The sequence below is a fragment of the Eurosta solidaginis genome, chromosome 4, assembly GCF_040869045.1.
Source record: "Eurosta solidaginis isolate ZX-2024a chromosome 4, ASM4086904v1, whole genome shotgun sequence".
NCBI classification, from domain to species: domain Eukaryota; kingdom Metazoa; phylum Arthropoda; class Insecta; order Diptera; family Tephritidae; genus Eurosta; species Eurosta solidaginis.
In genome coordinates, this window is record NC_090322.1 from 16069339 (window position 1) to 16088690 (window position 19352).

General features: G+C 34.9%; 1 protein-coding gene across 12 annotated transcripts in view; it reads right to left on the reverse strand.

Annotated features, from left to right (window-relative positions):
* Positions 1-593: 593 nt before the first annotated feature.
* The window catches only part of CHES-1-like (Checkpoint suppressor 1-like), a 139075-nt gene continuing 120316 nt past the window's right edge, over positions 594-19352 (reverse strand). For all 12 annotated transcript variants that reach the window (XM_067780363.1, XM_067780362.1, XM_067780361.1 and 9 more), the window contains 6 exons: positions 16496-19171; positions 15569-15985; positions 15329-15506; positions 14482-15140; positions 12358-12573; positions 594-12282 (listed from right to left, as the gene is read on the reverse strand). In XM_067780363.1, coding sequence (XP_067636464.1) covers positions 11847-12282; positions 12358-12573; positions 14482-15140; positions 15329-15506; positions 15569-15985; positions 16496-19170 — 4581 coding nt within the window. In that variant the 5' untranslated portion in view covers position 19171 and the 3' untranslated portion in view covers positions 594-11846. The remainder of the gene's footprint in view (positions 12283-12357; positions 12574-14481; positions 15141-15328; positions 15507-15568; positions 15986-16495; positions 19172-19352) is intronic.

A 19352-nucleotide genomic window follows, 5' to 3' on the forward strand; every position in this document is an offset into this window, starting at 1 on the left:
AAATTTTATTTACTGATACCTTTGATTTCTTTATAGCTTTAGTAAAGTTATTAGCATGTATTTTTACATACATACATATGTACAGTAAATATTTTGAAAGCCTGTTGTTTTGAAAATTTTAATTTACTTTAAATGTTTCTACTTTTGTTTGAATTTCGATCGGTTCTGATATTTGTTTTATTGGTATTAGGAAACCATTTTTAGTTTTAGCTCTTAAGTACACATTTATATAGCTCGTTAATAGATTTGTAGAATTTGTTTTGCATAGAAATTAGAATATATGTGTCCTTTTCTCAAGTTAACTTTAAGGTTCATCTGTGCAATAAAAACATTGTTCTGTAAGCAAAATATGTGTTTATAGGGCAAACAATGTTAATGTTTACATGAGAAAACAGCGCTTAGTAGTAAATTTGTTTCCCAATTTTGTAAGGCCACTTAAATGAGGCAAGAAAATATTAGAAACCTTAATCAAAATAAGCATGTAAGGAAAACTCTCTTAACTTAGACAAGTGTGTGGCGGATACCCCCGAAAACAATCCAGGAAATATCTGAAAATTATTTCAAAGACAAAGTCAACCTGACATTATTCCAAATTAATTCTAAAACAGTCTAGAAGTAATCCCGAAATGATCCTGAAATGTGCCTGTAACTGTTCTGAAATTATTTCGATTGGTCCCAAAATAGTCTATTCATTCTGAAGTGTACCCCAGAGGATGCTTGAACTGTCCCGAAACATTCTCGAAATTATTCTGAAGTTTTGCCGAATTGATATCTAAAATAATCCCAAAGTGACTCTGAAAATCTTCCGAATTGAACAAAAGTTGGCAGTTAGCTCCATATTAGTTGGTATGCACGCGCCTGCCCCGCCCCTCCCTCTTAACTAAATAGCATGATGTGTCCAATTTTAATTGGATTAGTTGGTACGTTTTAAATTTTTTTTTTATTTTTTAGTTGGTATGTTTTCTTCTTATGAAAAAATTAAATAATTAAAAAAAAATTGTTTAGTTAAACACTTTTATTGAAAACAATACTTACATGAAATAATAATACTAAAAGCTAGAAAATAATTAGGTTGGTCCTAGGTACAAGTCATCACACTCGTCATCAAACTAGGTCGTTGATCAGCGCTGGACGCGTAAAATTTCTATTGATAGTCATATATAAGACCAACTGAACCTTAATCAGGTTATGCCACGCCTCACATTTTTAGAAATTTTACGCTCCCAAGCTTTTATTTAATTGTCTGATCAACGCCCTGATTGATGAGGAGTGTGATGACTAGTATCTAGGTCCAACCTAATTATTTTCTAGCTTTTAGTATTATTATTACTTCATGTAAGTATTCTTTTCAATAAAATCGTTTAACTAAAAATTTTTTTTTATTATTTAATTTCCAAGTTTTTAGTCTTTATTTAATTGCCTATTATTTCTCATTCTATTTAATTCATTTAGTGACTCATTATTACACGGATTTTTTCCTGACAATTTGTTACAATCTAAGTCCCCAATACATAATCCTTCCAAAGACTATACTCGACTCTGCGCCACGTATGCTTGTCCCTCCTCGAACTCCAAAATATTTTGATGGCACTTCTACCGGACTATATGTAATATTTGTTCCAAATGTGAGCCAAATCGGACATCATAGGTCGCTTTCTATTCATGTATGTATTATGTGTTCCAAATATGAAAAAAATCGAACCACAAATACAACTTTTGAAATATTTCGATACATGCGCCAGCTATCGGAGTTTTTTTCTTATTATTGCATTATAATCGGGTTCTGAACTATATTCCAAGTTTTAAGCTTGTAGCTTATCGGTAAGTTACTTAAATTTCAATTACAAAATTCGTGCCAGCCAGCCTGTCAAGTCAAGCTAAATAAAACCGTTTAAAAAACGTTAAGTCCCTGTTTTATTAAATAAATCGATGTGACCTTGTTTTAAGAGAAAAAATGTTAAGTTCCATTTTTCCTGTCATTTTTTACCGCACTTTTAAGGATGTGTTTATAAGTTTCGCTTTTATTCGCTCTTAAAATAAACACATTTTTCAGCGCCGCACTTTCATATCTTGCTCAAGGCGACTTTTCAGTACAAGCTGTTGTTAACCCATCAGCTGATCGCTTCTGCTTGATAATTGCCAAACAACGCCTTGGCACAGCAAGCTGTCAGTTAAAACGAAATCAATACAAATTTCCTTTTGATTTGACATTCTTCTGCACGGCGAACTGGGTTGAATTCGCTTTGCCATCATCTTGTATAGTTTCGTATTGATCAAAAAGTAAAATTTTCATTGATTTTGATTAACTGACAAGGAGTTGTATGCCAAAAATCAAGAAGCAGCTGCTGGGATAACAACACCTGGTACTGAATTCGTCTTGGCCTTGATCTTGCCTTTAAAATTTGGTAAAATTTATCACTTCAAAGCTGATCTCTTTAAAAACGCATTTTTTCCTTCATTTCCTTACAAACTTCCCTCTCTCGTTCGTTGCTCAACCCTCAACGCAGTAAAATGCTAAGCTTGAATTCGACATTTATTTCAAAAATACATCTAGCAATATTTTTTTCTTTATCAGTTTTATTTTAATAAAAAAATTGTATTCAAGTTTTATTTTGTTATAGCATTTATATCATGTTGTTTGTTGTTTTAAGTCACGTTATACTCGTTTAAGTTATATTATTATATTTATTTTTTCTGTTATGTCAAGCTCCTTTTTGTTAATTTATATATTTTAAGTTTTTTGTTTGTTTTGTTTTCTTAAATGAGTATATATTGTGTTATATTGTGCTATGTTGTGTTGATGATGATGTTATGTTGTATTATGTCAGGCCATATCAGGTTTAGTTGTGGTGCTGATTTGCTAGATGTACCTGTTAAGTTATTTTATGTTATATTACTTAAAGTTTTTTATGCTTTTTATTTTATGACAGTTGCTCAAGTTAAGCACCTTTATGTCAGGTTAAGTTGCGTTTTATATCATTTGTTAATTTTTTACTTTATGTTATTTTATCTTATTTTTATTATGTATTTTTTTTTTACTAGTTTGTGCTTTTACTGGTTTGTCTTTTTATTATTTTCTTTTTTTTGATCTCATCCGGGTTAATTTAATTAACTCTTATATTTGTTTAGCTTTTCTTTTTATAAATATTTACTTTTTTAGAATTTTTCTTATAGACATAAACATCAATATTGTAAAACGTATAAATTGATCCCTTAGATAAATTTGTATTTAATAGGTATGTGTTATGTTTCATTCAACTTAACTTAGAGGTTAGAGTATAATATAACTACAATTGTTGGAAACTTCTTAATTATTTTATTTTTTTTAATTGTGTACTCTTGTACACATTATTTCTAGTTTGGTATCTTCATTTCAACTTTTTTTTTTCATATTAAACTTCTTAAGATGAGATACTTCACAATACAATAAATATAAATATAATCAATAATAATTAATAATTACATAAATATGTATATAGGCACTTTCCTTTAGTTCAGAATTCTTCCACTTAGATTTTAAAGTTCACAATAAAGTTTGTTTTAGTTTTATTAACAAAAGAATTTGAAATATTTATTTGGTTTGAGGTTTTTTAATTTAAGGAAGTTGTTACTTACATACTTGGCTGCAACGATTGGCATACTAAAATAGCATAAACTTTGCAAACAGAGCTTTCACTTTTTAAAATAGCTTTTACTTCCCGACGAGAGCTTACGTCTGACGAAGAATACAAAGCTTTCACGAAAAAGGTTAATTTTCCCAAATAAATTAAAACCAAATTAAATAATTAATACACAAAATGAATTTGTTTGTAAAGTTTTAAAGCGTTATTCAAATAATTTTCTTAATTTACATATATATTAAAAACAAAATAACTTTAAATCATCATAAATAAATTTTTCTTAGTGAAGCTTTTCTATAGACGATCGCATATCTCCGAATTCGATAAAGCAACCTCCTATCTCAGAGTACGGTTACAACGTAGTAACTGAGATTTTATTTTTATTTTTTCAAAGTACAAACACAGCAGTGATTTCGAAAAATGCTATTCAACTCAGCGAAAATCTATTAGCTGCCAGTTTCTTATTCAGCTAAATAAACATACTAAAAGAGTGAAGAAAATTGAAGTGAAAGCGAACTTTGCGTCACCTACTTATTTATGTCATAAAATAGACTGTAATTACGGCAAAAACTCAAGCCACTGCAGAAAGAAGCAGTTCAACTGCTAAAGTTACGTTAATCAGCACATCAAACATAAACATTAGGGGCGTTGGATAGTAAAATCATGTATGCAAAATAGAGAAGATGATCTAATATAATGCAAAGATATTTTATAAAAATTCAATTCAACATAGAGAAAAACAAATTCAGCAACCAAAGTTTCCTATTCAGCACATGCAATTAAAATGGTAGGGTGAAGAAAATGGACTTAAATAATACAACGCAGTTCATAATATCAACTGTCATTTCGGAAAACACAATTTAGCGCAGAAAAATATAATTCAGCACACAAAGTTGTGACAGTTGTCAAAGATAGCTATAAAATAGGCGAAAAATGGTATTTCAAATAAATTAAAAAAAATTGTATAGCGTTCCCTAGTATTTTTTGGCAATAACAAAATGAAAAAAAAAATAAAAAATTGGATTGTGTAAACTTTTTTAAAACAATTTTATTAAATCATTTATATAATTTTATGTTATTAACTAAATGTATATAGTATGTATAAAGTAAGTAAGCATCTGCGTAATTGCTTTCGCACAAGGACGCCTTAACACTTTGGGAGTTTAAAAAAGGAAGAATTTTAGCGTTTTTAAATTTTTAAAACTTTTTAAATTTGTTTGTTTTTTTGTAAGTTTTAAATATTTTGTTTGTTTTTTAAATAGCACACATAATCAGCTTAGGCATTTGCTAACGTTGTGTATAAGAACTTGGGTTTGATTTTTTGTTTCTTTTTTTTATATATAATTTTTACACGATAAATTATTTTATTAATTTTTTTCATTTTAGATTGTCCAGCTGTGTAAGATATTCTTTGATTATTTACTTTTTTTACACATACATAGCTTTTAATTGCAGTTTTGTCTACGTTAGACACTTTTGGTAAGTTTTAATATTTGCTTCTATGTTTTTTGTTTTGTTGTGTTTTAGTTTTCCTTTCCTTACATATATATATACATATATATATATATATGTTTCTTGCTCCTGTCATTAATTTCACGCATTTTGTTTATTTAGTTTTTGTCTTATATATATCTACGTACATATGTATTTTAGTATGTTTGTAGCAATTGTTTTTGTTATATATAAGTAAAGTAAAAACTTGACTATTTTTCTGTTGTTATCTACACACTTTTAGAAGTTTAGGCATCTATTATACTCTATAAACTATAGTTGTCTCTAAAATTGGATTGTTTGTGTATGTTTTTTACTTTATTTTAATATAAGTATATATGTATGTATGTATATGTGTATTTTTATGTATGTATGTGTTTATATATGTCTATATTTAAACTATTTTAATAATATGCATTACAATTAATATTGCCATTTATCATTCATGACCATTCAATCATTACTGATCACTCAACATATATATGTACGTGTATGTGTATGTATTTATGACTATTTAGCTTAGTATTCTTTTGAGATAATAAAATTTTTTAAGTAAAATGTTTCGCGAAGGCTGAGTGGAAGAGAATTTTTTGAAAAACGTTCAGTTTCAGCAAGTTGCAAGAACACTCTATTTCTAGAGATCGCATGTGGTCATAACAAATCGTCCCCGTGATGGTCGGGCTTGGTACCGGAACGTACCGGATCTACATCCGGCGAAGGACCATCAACATCGATAACACTCCCAAGACCTTCGGGGAGTGTCCTTATCGCTACAACAACAACAGCAACACTCTATTTCAGACTTTGATTTTAAATTTTGTTCAGGATTCGGATTTTTATTTTTTGCTTCGAAACACATCACCGCTGTTTTCGAGTTTCAAAATTCGTCAATTATTTCCGTCTAATGTACTTTGGTTTCGTAATGAAGTAAAAAATATTACCACACAGGTTAGGTGAATAGCCCAATAGATTCATTAATCGATGCTAGTTACTTCCGTAGAGATTTAGGCTGAGTTTTCTCTTCAAATTTGCGTCGTGCTCCATTTTATATTTCCTTCTAATTGGCGTGACGGGACGTACCGCTGTAGTTCTGCAGGTTTGCCACTAGGCATGAGAATCCTCCTACCCCGTTGTAGCAGGATCAACCCCTGTCTATAAGCAAGGGCGTCATGCCACACGAAGCAGACTTTAGGGTACATTTTTTCTCAACATGCCGCACACTGCAGACTGTCGTGTATACTTTTTCGCAACATGAAACATATTGTTAACTAAATGCCTTAAGAAATATCCATTGAAGGAACTTAATAATGGGCATGATAATAAAGCCATGAGAAAGTGCTTGTCGAAGTGGATATCGTGCCCCAGCTAGAGCAACAGGGACATGTACGAACGACATAAGCAAAGCAGATGAGTTTTCACTGAGAAGCTTTTGATGGCAGAAATACATTGAAAGAAACTTTTTTCTAAATGTTGTTTTGCCCGGAACTTGAACCAAGGACCTTCAGTGTGGTACGCGGAGCACGCTACCACCACAGCACGGCGGCCTACTTCATCACTAGTAAATTGAATACATACGTTGTTTTTTACAGTTGTGTTACGGTATGTTCGAACCGCGCTCTGAGGTGCATTCTGTGCAATTAAACAGTGAGTTGTTACAAAATTTTGTGAAGGTCGTGGCCAAAGTCTGCTAGCTGTTTTGTGCTATGAAAGCATATAGTTCCCATGTTGGTCGGGCTAGTACCTAAATGGTGCTTTGTTACCGGAACGTACCGGATCTATATCCCTCAAAGGACCATCAACATCCGTTAACACTCCCAAAAACATTCGGGGAGTGTCTCTATCGTTAATGCAACAACAACAACAACAAAAAAAACGCTCTTTTGAAAAAGAATAAGAAGAAAATGTGAGTACGCACAGTTTTTCACTCATGCACGCGATCAAACTATTTAACAAATATTATGCAATTTATAACGTAAATATGTTTATATCATTAACAATGTGTATTTTTTTTTTTTTTTTTGTTATAAGAAACATGTTTTACCTTTGCACTTTAAATCAAATTTTTTGACGTTAGCATGAATTTAAATTTTCATTAACTTTTTTTTTTAATTATTTGCTTTAATTTTTGATTTGTTGCGTTGTACACGCAAACAACTACATATGTACATACACAACGATTTAAAAAATAATTTGTCTTAATAATAATAGTAAACAATCTAGCTTGTGTTTCAAGGCTGCATAAAGCTTTCAATAAAAAATACAATATTACTACTTTTTTAATATTAAATTTTCCCAGCACAAGAGCAAAACTAATTTTCATTTGCATATTTGAGCCGCGTTCTTTAAAAGGGTATAAGTGCGCTTTATAAGAAAAAAAAAAGAATTAATAGAAACCGCTTAAGTATACAGTTTTTTTTCTAAAGTGAACCTATACACTTTTTCAAAACAGTAATTAATTTGTCTAAATTTTATAGTTTTTTATTTTCATTTTCTTTTACTAAAAAGGTACTTGAAGTGAATTTGCTTTGCTTTTTTCAATTGCAAAATTCGCAGTTTCTTTTTTACTAGTTTTCGTGATATTAGCTAATTTGCTTTTTTATATAATTTATAATGTTTTTTTGTTTCTTATTGATTTTTCATTTCAATTTTCTTATTAACTTTATTTAAACTTAAACGCTAATTTTGTTTTTTATATGCTAAAAAATAATTTTTTGACTTCTTAGTTTGTTTTGCTGTTTTTTTCTTAACTAAATGAAATTAGTTTTTCTTTTTTTTTTAAACTAAGCTCAAAGTTTCATGCTTTTCAAAAGCGAAAACTTTTTTTGAAAAATGTTCAAGCTTCTTATGAAAAACATTTAACATTAATTTTATAAATTTAAAAATTTGTATTTTTTAACGTTTGGATTAGCATACATTATTGTGTTTATTTAAAGTGCACAAATTTGTATAAAATTGTTTGGCATAAGACATTGCATTCTCTTCAAGAAATAAGAAAAAATTATGATAATAATTAATAAATGAATGAACACTAGTATTGAAAAAAATTATATCTCACAAAAAGACATATAAAAGTATAATGAAAAAAGAAAATTACCTTACATTAATACAAACAAAACTTAGTAAGATTAAGAGTTTAAGGACTTTGGATAATAATTCAAAATGTGGAATACTTAAAGTTGAAACAGCGCTTTTATAAATTTAAAAAGATTTTAGCACATCTTAAAACCAGTACGCTTTTCTTTGAAACATTCTTCTTTCTTCTTCTTTTGTTTTTAGTTGTTTTCGCTTATTCAGCGCACTTAAAAACTAAGCACTTAAAATTTTCGCCTTTCGGCCGTTACTCAGTGATCTTTTTAGAAATTTTTTTTCATATTCAGCGCGCTTAAAAAACGATTAATTCTATGTTTTGATCCTTGAAGCATGACTCAAGAAACTATTTGCAATTGCAATAGCTTTTTTCGCATATTCAGACGGGAAAATTATGTGTTTTAAAAATTTTCGAACCACTGTTAGCTATTTATACCAAGACTCAAGCAATACATTTCAACCCATTTTTTCTAAATTCAGCGCACTTAATAAACCCTAATTCAAAAGTTTTGTTCTGATAAACAATATTCAGCGCATTACGCCATTTGTTGTTATTAAGCGCTCCTGACAAACAGCACTTTACATTTTCAACCTTATTTCTATTATTCAGCGCTCTTAAGGCTGCATATTTTACAGCATGAATCAATTTGTTTACATTCAGCTCGTTTAAAAATTAGCTATTTTAAATTGTTCAACCTTTTATCGCGAATCAATGCTCTTAAAAATGCACATTTAAGATTGTCGTATATAATATCTATTCACCGCACTTATGAAGAAATCAATCTATAGTTATATTATATTTGCAACAGTGTTCAGCGAATAACAGCTATTCAGCATTTTCTGATGCACTTGCTGATATTTGAAGTTTTTACGCACTATTCACAACTCATAAAGAATTCATTTTCACTGTAAATCTTTGCTCCATATTCAGCTCGTCTAAAAATGAGATTTTTTTTATTTTTGCACCATTGTTGATTATTTAGCGCGTTTAAAAGTATTTTATACTATAAAAAGTCTTAAACTTTTAGTGAATTTTTTGTACGATGCACCTGAAACTCTTGCTTATAATCTTAATTTTAAAGGTTTGAAACGTTATTCAGCGTATAAATTATTTGTTTATAGCCGATAACACGTTATTCAGCGTGCTCATAAGATCTATTTATTATTCAACTTTTCAATAATTTCTATTTTCGGCCAACAACTTAGTATTCAGCGCGATATAAAAAAAAAATATACAAATATTATGATAATTTTAACGACAATCACAAAAATATTTTCTAGCCTCTTTTCGTATTTTTTATTTAGGCATTGCGTTCAATATTAATTGCTGTAAGGATATTAAATGTGAATCACTGCTGAAATCTGTACTAATAATTACATTTAAAAACACATGCACTTAAAACTTGAAATGTGACTTTCGAGGATTTATAATTTATTTAGCATTTAGAAAAGTCAAGAAAAATGAATTTGGCATTTTGCAAACAAATATTCAGCAACTAAAACTATTGCTGAATTAATTATAGGCTCAACAAAGTATTATCTAACTTGATTCAGCAATATAAAAAATATTATGCAGAAGCATTAAAACCTATTCAGCAAGAATAAAAATCTCATTCAACATTAAAATAAACATATTTAGCAGCAGTAATTGACAGCTGACCAACACCAAGTGTTATTTAAAACAAAACAATAAAATTTGTCTTTTTTTTTTTTGTTACAAAATAAAATTTGGTACGCAGCCTCAATACATAAAATTCAAACAAAAATACAACTGTAAGCACTTTTATAAATTAAATTATTCCACATTTTGAAAAAAAAAACCTGAAGATTTTTTACAATTTTAATGAACTTAAAAAAGTTGAAAAATATCCAATAATTTTAACAAATATTATGTTTTCGTATCATTTAAATATAACATACATAATTGAGTGTATTCTAGGGAAGGCAAATAAATTTTGGAGTCAGTTCAAGCTTAGCTTAATATAAACAATCTATGTTTTTTGTATGTGTATATAACAATGCGCAAATGTGTGTAAGGGTATGAATAGGCGGACGGCTTAATCGTTTGGCTGTTACATGTCTTAAAAATTTTGTTTATTTGTGTGCTTAACATAAAACTTGTGGCTTACTTCAATTTTTGTTTGTTTTTCGTTTTTTTTTTTTTTCTTTTGTCTGCTAATATTTTCTATTGAAATACGAACTTGTGAGTTTTTGTTTTTTAGCTTGGATTTTGTGATTTGAAATTAAGAGCTGTGAGTTTTTTAGCTTACAAAGCGTGGCTGCATAAAATTTAGAGCAAAAACGCACAAACTTAAAAAACCTAAAGCTTAGCAAAAACAAAAGTTCTATACTTCTGCCAAATCAAGTTTAATGAATGTTTAAACATTTAAAATTTCATTATGCGTAAAATTTAAGGCAATAATTCCAATTAATATAAATAAAATAAAGTCAAAAGTCATTTTCTTCAAAGAACGTAAAAAATGTCAATAAAAAATTTTACAAAATCGGTTTTTGGATTTTTTGGTTGTCTTAAATTGGTAAAATTTTACGATTTCAATTCTAGTAGCCTTATGCAAGGACCTTTTTTTTTTTCGAATTCGCAAATATTTTCGATTTGAGATGATTAAGAACTATTGCTGTTTGATTTGAAAATTCTGTATATTGGAAATGCAGTTTAAATATTTACAGAGATTCAACTCGTTTGTTCAATTACTCAAATTTAAGTAGAAATTTTTTTTTTCGAAGTCGAATATTAAAAATATTTTCGAATTCGATGATCGAAAAATTTGTCAAGTTGCGAGAAGTTCTTATTCATTTCAAATTTAGTCATGATGTCGAAAAAAATTTAGTTAAATATACTTTAACGTTACATACAAAACTATCTGTCTCACCAAAGCTCTCAAGGTAAAGCAATTAAAATTCTTAAATTTTAGATATGTACAAAATTTAGCATGTTTGAAATTCAATATCAAGTTTCATCTCTTTAAAAGCTTAAAAAAAAAGATAATTTTTTTTGTACATAATTGCGCACAGTATACTTGCTCTTAAAAAAACACTTAAAAATTGTATTTTTAATACGTTTTAAAGTTTAAAAATGAATTTTGAGGTTTGGTTTTTTAAGCCAAACAAGTTTTTTGAATACTCTTTAGTCATCTCAGATATTTTGAAGTACATCTGTGGTCTGCAATTATTCAGAAACTTCGTTAAAATAAGTCAACTTAATTTTTTTTTATTTTTATGCGGACACGCGTTTTACCGATAACATAAATAAAGCTAACGCAACAAATGAAAAAGAAAATTTGCAGGCGCAGCAAACTAAAGCGTTCACAGCGCGCTTTGCCACATTTGCAATTACCGCTTACTTTGCCTTTTTAGCAAAAATTTTATTTTATGTCATTTTTACGATTTTTTATAATTTTTTTATGCTCAAAACCAAACATTTATACTTTTTACAGCCAAATCAATTGCATATCAAAAACCTAACATCTCACACAAGCCTATGCACATTTTTGTTTAACGTCCACACATACGCGCGTTTCGTCTTATTCCTTAAGTAACAACAAACTAAGCTTAACTTTTCATTCCTTCAATACTAACTTCTTTGGCCTCGCTTCACTTTTTCCCGTTACTCGCCAACGCCAACTTTGCTCACCGCGCCTTACTCATCCATGGCGCCTTACGCTTAATCTTGGTACGCAAACTCCTTAAAGGTTTAATTTTCCGTTGTGCACTACCCAAACCGCTAATATGGTGATGCATTTGATGTGATACGCCGTAAAAGCTGGGTGGTGTATGAAAACCGTTGCCGCTGTCTTCGTATACATGATGTTGTTGTTGGCTGTATGCAACAGCGCTTGTTAGTAAGGACATTTTTGCATTACCATTGGTAAAATGATTATGATTATTATTGGTGTTGGTCTTATTGCTTTCGAGGCAGGTGGATATGTGTTCTTCTTCGACACTGGTCGATGATGGTCGCTTCGTGGGAGACTCAACGACGGAGGAACGCGATAACGAGAGTAACGCATCGACACCCTCACGTTGCCGACGTTGATCCTCGAGCTCTTCGGGTGTAATATTGTTGCTTTTTGGGGAAAGGAAAGAGTAATATAAACTTAGACACCAAATACAAAAATTTTAAGTAATATTCAATACTTACTTATCTTCGCTGCTTTCATAAGCTGCATCGGAGGACGTGCTTTGATTATCACCATTTTGACTACCATTGTGTTGTTGCTGCTGCGCAGTGACATTTATAGCTTTTGTAGGCGCTGCACTGCCGTTTGCAGCATTTGGCGTCGAACCGCCACTATTTCCCGCGCCTCCAGCTGAATAAGTATGATCCTCACTGGGCGATGAAGTTATAACGGGTGCGCTGTATGGAAGAAATTTTTTTATAAACTTATACAAGTAGTGGGTGCAACGTCTTTCCCTTCTCCCTATTCTACTATCTTCTCTAACTGGAGATGGTAAAATGTTTTTAATATTACAATAACAACTAACATTGTTGTTGTTGTTTTAGCAATGCTCGCCCCACCTAATAGCCGCGACCGATCACAAATTTTCATCAATATCCTCTAACGGGAGTCCAAGGAAACTTGCCGTTTCAACAGGGGTGGACCATAAGGAAAGGGGTGTTAGAGGCGTTGGTTCCACATTACAATTGAAGAGATGGTTGGTGTCATGTGGGGACACGTTGCAAGCGGGGCATACATTTTGTATGTCGGGGTTGATTCTGGATAGGTAAGAGTTTAACCTGTTACAGTATCCAGAACGAAGTTGAGCAAGAGTGACACGCGTTTCCCTGGGGAGTATGCGTTCCTCTTCCGCAAGTTTTGGATAATTTTCGTTAAGCACTGGATTCACCGGGCAATTCCCGGCATAAATGTCCGACGCCTGTTTATGGAGTTCACAAAGGACCTGCTTGTGTTTTTTCACTTCATACGGCTGGGTTCTCAGGTGCCGTATTTCCTCAAAATGCTTACGGAGATGACTCCTTAAGCCCCTAGGCGGTGCTGGTTCATCAATCAGATGTCTGTTGGGATGACCAGGTTTCTGGGTATTCAACAGAAACTGTTTGGTCAGCATCTCATTTCTCTCCCTGATGGGGAGTATTCTCGCCTCATTATGCAGATGGTGTTCTGGGGACATAAGAAGACAGCCCGTGGCGATTCTGAGAGCAGTATTTTGGCAGGCCTGTAGTTTCTTCCAGTGGGTGATTTTTAGGCTTGGCGACCATATGGGTGACGCGTAGCACGTAATCGGCTGGCTAATTGCTTTGTATGTAGTCATGAGCGTTTCTTTATCTTTTCCCCAAGTACTGCCAGCGAGGGATTTGAGGATTTTGTTACGGCTCTGAATTCTCGGAACAATTGCGGCTGCGTGCTCACCAAAATTTAGACCTTGATCAAACGTCACACCCAAGATTTTGGGGTGTAGGACAGTCGGTAGCGTAGTGCCATCGACGTGGATGTTCAAAATGGTCGACATTTGGGGCGTCCATGTTGTAAATAAGGTCGCGGAAGATTTAGTCGGTGACAATGCCAGGTTTCGCGAGGCGAAAAAACTGGAGAGATCAGGGAGGTAGCCGTTTTTTTATTGCATAGTGCATCGATCTTTGGGCCTGGGCCTGTGGCCATTATTGTGCAGTCATCGGCGTAGGAAACGATTGTGACTCCTTCCGGTGGTGAAGGTAGCTTAGATATGTAGAAATTAAACAAAAGTGGGGATAAGACACCACCCTGTGGCACCCCTTGTTTAATTCTCCTTGGTTTTGATGCTTCGTTTCTAAATTGCACCGATGCCTGCCGACCACCCAGATAATTTGCGGTCCACCTTTTAAGACATGGAGGAAGGGTAGACCTTTCCAGGTCCTGCAGTAACGAGCCATGGTTGACCGTGTAGCTAGTTGTTGTTGCTTCTACTCAACATAACAAACGAAAAGCCACTAATGGCATTTCTTTCATATAAGCAAACAGAAAAATTATGTTCTATATGGAAGTATGAATAAATGAAGCAGAAGGCAATCGGGAAAAAGTTGTATAACAGCAGGACGTGGTGATGGTCCGATGCGTTTGTAACCAGTCCGATCATCGCATGAGTGCGGGTTCGAATCCTACTGCCGGGAGAAAAGGATTTGAAGAGATTTACAAGGTATAATCGAAACAGCTGTTGCCTTATCCGTCCTGATGTCGAGTTGTTCCAATTTTTCCCAAACAATTAATAAAATAATAATAATATTTTCTAACTTCTCTTCCCAACCCCTACTCGCGCTTTAACTCACCCATTTTGAAAAGTCTCCGCAAACACTTTTGGTCCATGTTTCAACGCCAGCATTGCTGTTGCCGCATTAACATCATCGATACTATCAGCGCCACAATCACGCGCCAAACGCTCAATGATTTCATAGTTGCTAAAGTGTCCTAAAATGGTTGCGCCACCGCTACCCCCACCTCCGCCATTACCAGCACTACTTTTACCACCACTTCCGACATTTTGTTGTTGTAACGCCGTGCTATTGTAATTGTTGTATTTGTTGTTGTTGCTGCTGGAGTTATTCATATTGTTATTATGATTTATTGTACTATAATCGGACGGAGTGTCTTCGTCTGGTATATCACCAGTAACGACCACATCATTTAGCAAACCCTGCGCACCAATAACTTTGGATAATTTGGGAAATAGACGTGGATCGATGCGTGGATTAATATTCGTTTTCGGTGCAGGACTACATGCGCCACCGCTACCCACACTGTCGACGGTATCATAGCCGATGAGTGAATCATTACCGATGCCGCCAATACTGCTGCCACCAGGACTTTTGAGCGATTGCGCCGATTTTTCAACAGCCGAGTTGGGGAAGAATGGTGAGCGATTGAGCGCTTGAATGAGATTTTGCCGTTGTTGCGGCTCGACACGCCACAGGGAGCCTTTGCCCATATTCTGAAAGAAAAGAGATCTGTGCTGTTATAGATAATTTAATAAATATTTTTTACTTTTTTGGTACATTGTTTACTTTTTTATTTCTATTCATTTATATTTTTTTATTTCTATGTTGCTATGTTTTCATATTCTTTTGTTTTTATTATTCAAATAATTTTATTATAGTTATGTTTTGTTATTAAACTCACCGGCGCTTTCTCCACTTTAACAAAACTCTTGTTCAACGACAAATTATGACGCACGCTATTCTTCCAGCCGGCGGGCGCTGTTTTAAAGTACGGAAAATGCTGCATGATCCAAGCATAGATCTCTTTGACCGGCAAAGCTTTCTCATTCGAACCCTCAATTGCCATGAAAATTAAGGAACTGCAAATATAGCAAAAGTTACAAAACTTTCTACATTGAACTTTCTTTATCTCCGAACTCACCTAAAACTGTAGGGTGGTTTGTTGTGAGTATGGACGAATGGATCGTACGGAACATTGTTCGGATGCTTTTGTTTTTGCGGAGTAAGAGAACCGTTGGCGCCAACGCCACCACCACTGTGGATGCCATTGCCGCCGCCAACAGAATGACTATTCTTGGATGAGGCGGAGGAAGAACCAGATGAAGACAACTGATGTGCAGATTGATGTTGTGGTGTGCTGGTATTGTGACGACTCAAACCGCTTGAACCATTGGTGGATATTTCGAAATCTTTTAATGAGTCATTATCATAGCTTGAGTAAGAGGTGGGTGAACGCATAGAATTGCGTTGTTGTTGTTGTAACTGATGCTGAGGTGCAATAAGTGGATAAAATTCTTTGGAATTATTTGGTTCTGGTGATGAAATGCCTGGCGAAGAGCTGCAAGAAATGTGATAGAGAGGGAAGTTAGTAAATGCCGAAAGAGAAAAATTAAATAAATAGACAGTTGAACAGACGATGTACAGATAAAAGAACACTTGAATGTATGTACTAACGGGCAGACAAATGAATGGACGACCAAAGAGACGTAATGCTGACTGAACGAATGAATCAATGAACCAATACTGGAGGGAATGGGTAATTGAACTGGCATATGGACGAAGAGGGAGACTTATGGATGCATGCACGGACCAGCGTACAAAGGAGAATTACGACGTACTGAAGGACGAGGTAGCCCTTCTATTAGATTAATAGTGGCTGGTCCATGGGCAGACAAAGGAAGGCGCACAGCTAATTAGACGAACAGGGCACTGGATTGTGTAAGAAGAACAGCGGGGTGTGGGTATGAATGGACCGTCTAGCGGACTTAGCGACTCACGGACTGGTAGTTCTTTATGTTGATTTTTATGATGGCTTTAAAAATAAAATATAAACAATTTCAAAACTTACGCAACACTTTGGTACTGCATTATGGTATAGGTGGGTAAGCTGCCTGTTGTTGTGGGTGAACCGACTGTGGAATTCCCATTCGGGCCACCTGACGCATTATTATTATTGCTAAGCATCACTGAAGGCGACGCATTGGCCGTATTGGAATAGTTTATGGCACCACTGTTATTGTTGTTATTGCTGCTGTTGTTGTTGCCGCTGACGCTATTATTATGGCTGTGACTATTATTAGCTGCCACACCAGCATAGAATGACTTAGAGATGGGACTATTACCGCCATTTACAGCAGCTGTGGACGATGAACTCGATGAAAGCGAAAGAGATGAAGAGAACGAACTGCTGGAGGAAGCGGGAGAAGCAACTACGGTGACAGAAGAAGCTGACACATTGCCTCCCCCATTGAGTGTGCTAGCAAGGATGCCGCTACCAACACCACCACCGCTGCCACCACTTCCTCCGCCATGATCTAACACATTCATTTTTTCGCGTAAATATTTCTTATGCGGATGATGGGTGGTGCTGGAAGTGCTTGTGTTGATATTGACGTTGTTGTTATTATTATTATTATTATTATTATTGGCAATGCTTGGTTGCTTTTGTTGCTGTTGTCCTTGATAAATTGTGCTTGTTATGCCGTTGCCATTAGTTACAGTAACAACACCGCTCGGCAGCGTTGTAAATTGCTTAGGTAAACTGAGCACTGTGGGGCCACCTGCTCCACTAGCCATACTCAAAGTACTCGAAGACGTTGTCATTGTATAGGAAACAGATGTAGAGGATGCAGGTGGATTAGCAGCAGCCATAGTGGAAGCGGATGATACATTGATTGATTGAGCGCTAAACGACGACGAACCAGCAGAAGATGAAGATGTTGAAGAAGGCACATAGTTGCTGTTGCTAGAGTTTATTATAGTATTGATGTTGTTATTATTATTATTACTAGCAATGGTGCTCAAATTTGTTGGCGTTATAGTCGTACCACCACTGCTCACAGCATTATTACCACCAACACTCGTTGCTGCGCTCAGTAGCTGCCTCGGCTGCAAAGCCGGCATATTACCATTCGATTTGTACTCCACGACAGTGGTTGTGCCACTCGGCCCCATATGCACTGTGGTCGTAGCACTAATAGCGCCTATGTTACCAAAAATATGCGCTGAAGGCTCATCCGATTTTCTAGCACTGCCTGTGTTAGAAGCAATGGTTGTTGTGTCGTGTGCGGCAGGCAGCAGTGTGATTGGTGTGCCAGCTGTAATTATATTGCCAAAACGTTTGAGCTGCTGAAAGTCGCTGACACTTAAAGGGGTTATTTGTGCTCCGTTGCCGGTTTTCAATTCCTGCTGTGTTGTGTTACTTCCACCACCAGCCCCGCTCGCTCCTCCACCACTGGTGGAGCTGACGTTACCACTGGATGAACTAGTGGTCGTTGTAACCTCTTCGTTGCCCACTACATGATGTGGCAACTCCTCAATGAGTTCGTGCGCATTGGTCGTATTTAGTATACAAATATTGCCATTGGCCATTGTGCCAACGCGCTTCACCACATTAGCACCACCCGCAATGCCAGCTGTAGTTGTCACTATATCTTTAATTAAATTACTGTCATTTAACCACGCCAGCGGACGTAATTCTCCATCATCGTTGCCGTCACCTGTGCCACCGCCGGCTGTTGCTATGATACGGCCCACCGCAGCTGCGTCACCACCTCCTGCTAACGTGGTGCTGCCACCATTCAAATCCATTGGTTCGGTTGCCAGTAGCACAATGTTGCCAACGCTTGGCGCTCCAGTACTGTGACCGTTTGCTGCAGCTGCGGCTGCAGCTGCCGCCGGTGTTGCGCCTTCGTAGGTGGTAAATTGTCCATTGCCATTTGGTTGCAACAATACATATTTGGATGTGGTCGGCATACTGCTGGTAGTGATGGTATTTAAGCTTGTATTGTTGTAGCTGGAGCTGCCGAGAAAATTTGTGGCGCCGCCAGTGGTAAAGATTTTACCGCCGCTTGCCTTAGCGTTGCTCAGATTTGGTGCACTTAAAATGGTCGCTTTAGCAAGAAAATTATTCAAACTGTTGTTGTTGCCGCCGCTGATGTTGTTGTTATGATTGAAGCCACTGTGGCCGCCGCCGCTATTACTAATATAGGTAGTAACTCCGGCTGGACCAATGCTGCTTGTAACTGTATTACTTGTAATATTGTTACTGTTGACGGCTCGTAAACCATTTGTTGTTGTTGTTGCTGCTGTTGAAGTGACCAAAGCGCGCGCTGGCTGCTGTGCCACCTGTTGCAGACTGTGGCTCGTGTTAAGCGAAGAAACTGCAGCGTTCGAAGCTTGTAACAGGTGGTGCGAAGTGGGTTGTTGTATAAGCAGAGCGTGACCGTCCAGCGGTATGGTAGAGAAGACAAGATTGCCGCTGCCACCAGTGTTGCTGTTATGACTGCTACCGCTGGCTTTGTGATGATTGCTGGCACCGTTAGTGATGTTATTGTGATGATAATTTTGTAGGTGATTGTTTATGTTATTACTGTTGTTGAGACTATTGTAGATGATATTGTTTTCAAGAGATGTGTTGTTGTTATTATTGTTGTTGTTGGTTGTGTTGATTACACGCTGCAACGTACGCAATGTGCTCAGATCGTGTGTTGTTAAAATTTGTGTTGGATTATCCGGTGACATTCTGTGGAAAAAAAAACAAAAAATACAGCGTGTAAGTAAACGATAGAGAGTGGTCTTAGTGCTTAGAATATTAAGACATATATGTGATTTATATACATATTTATACCTAGTCATTAAAATAACTAAAAAAAATTACTTAGTTACAATAATCTTGTCACGAAAAGTGATTCGATATCCGATTG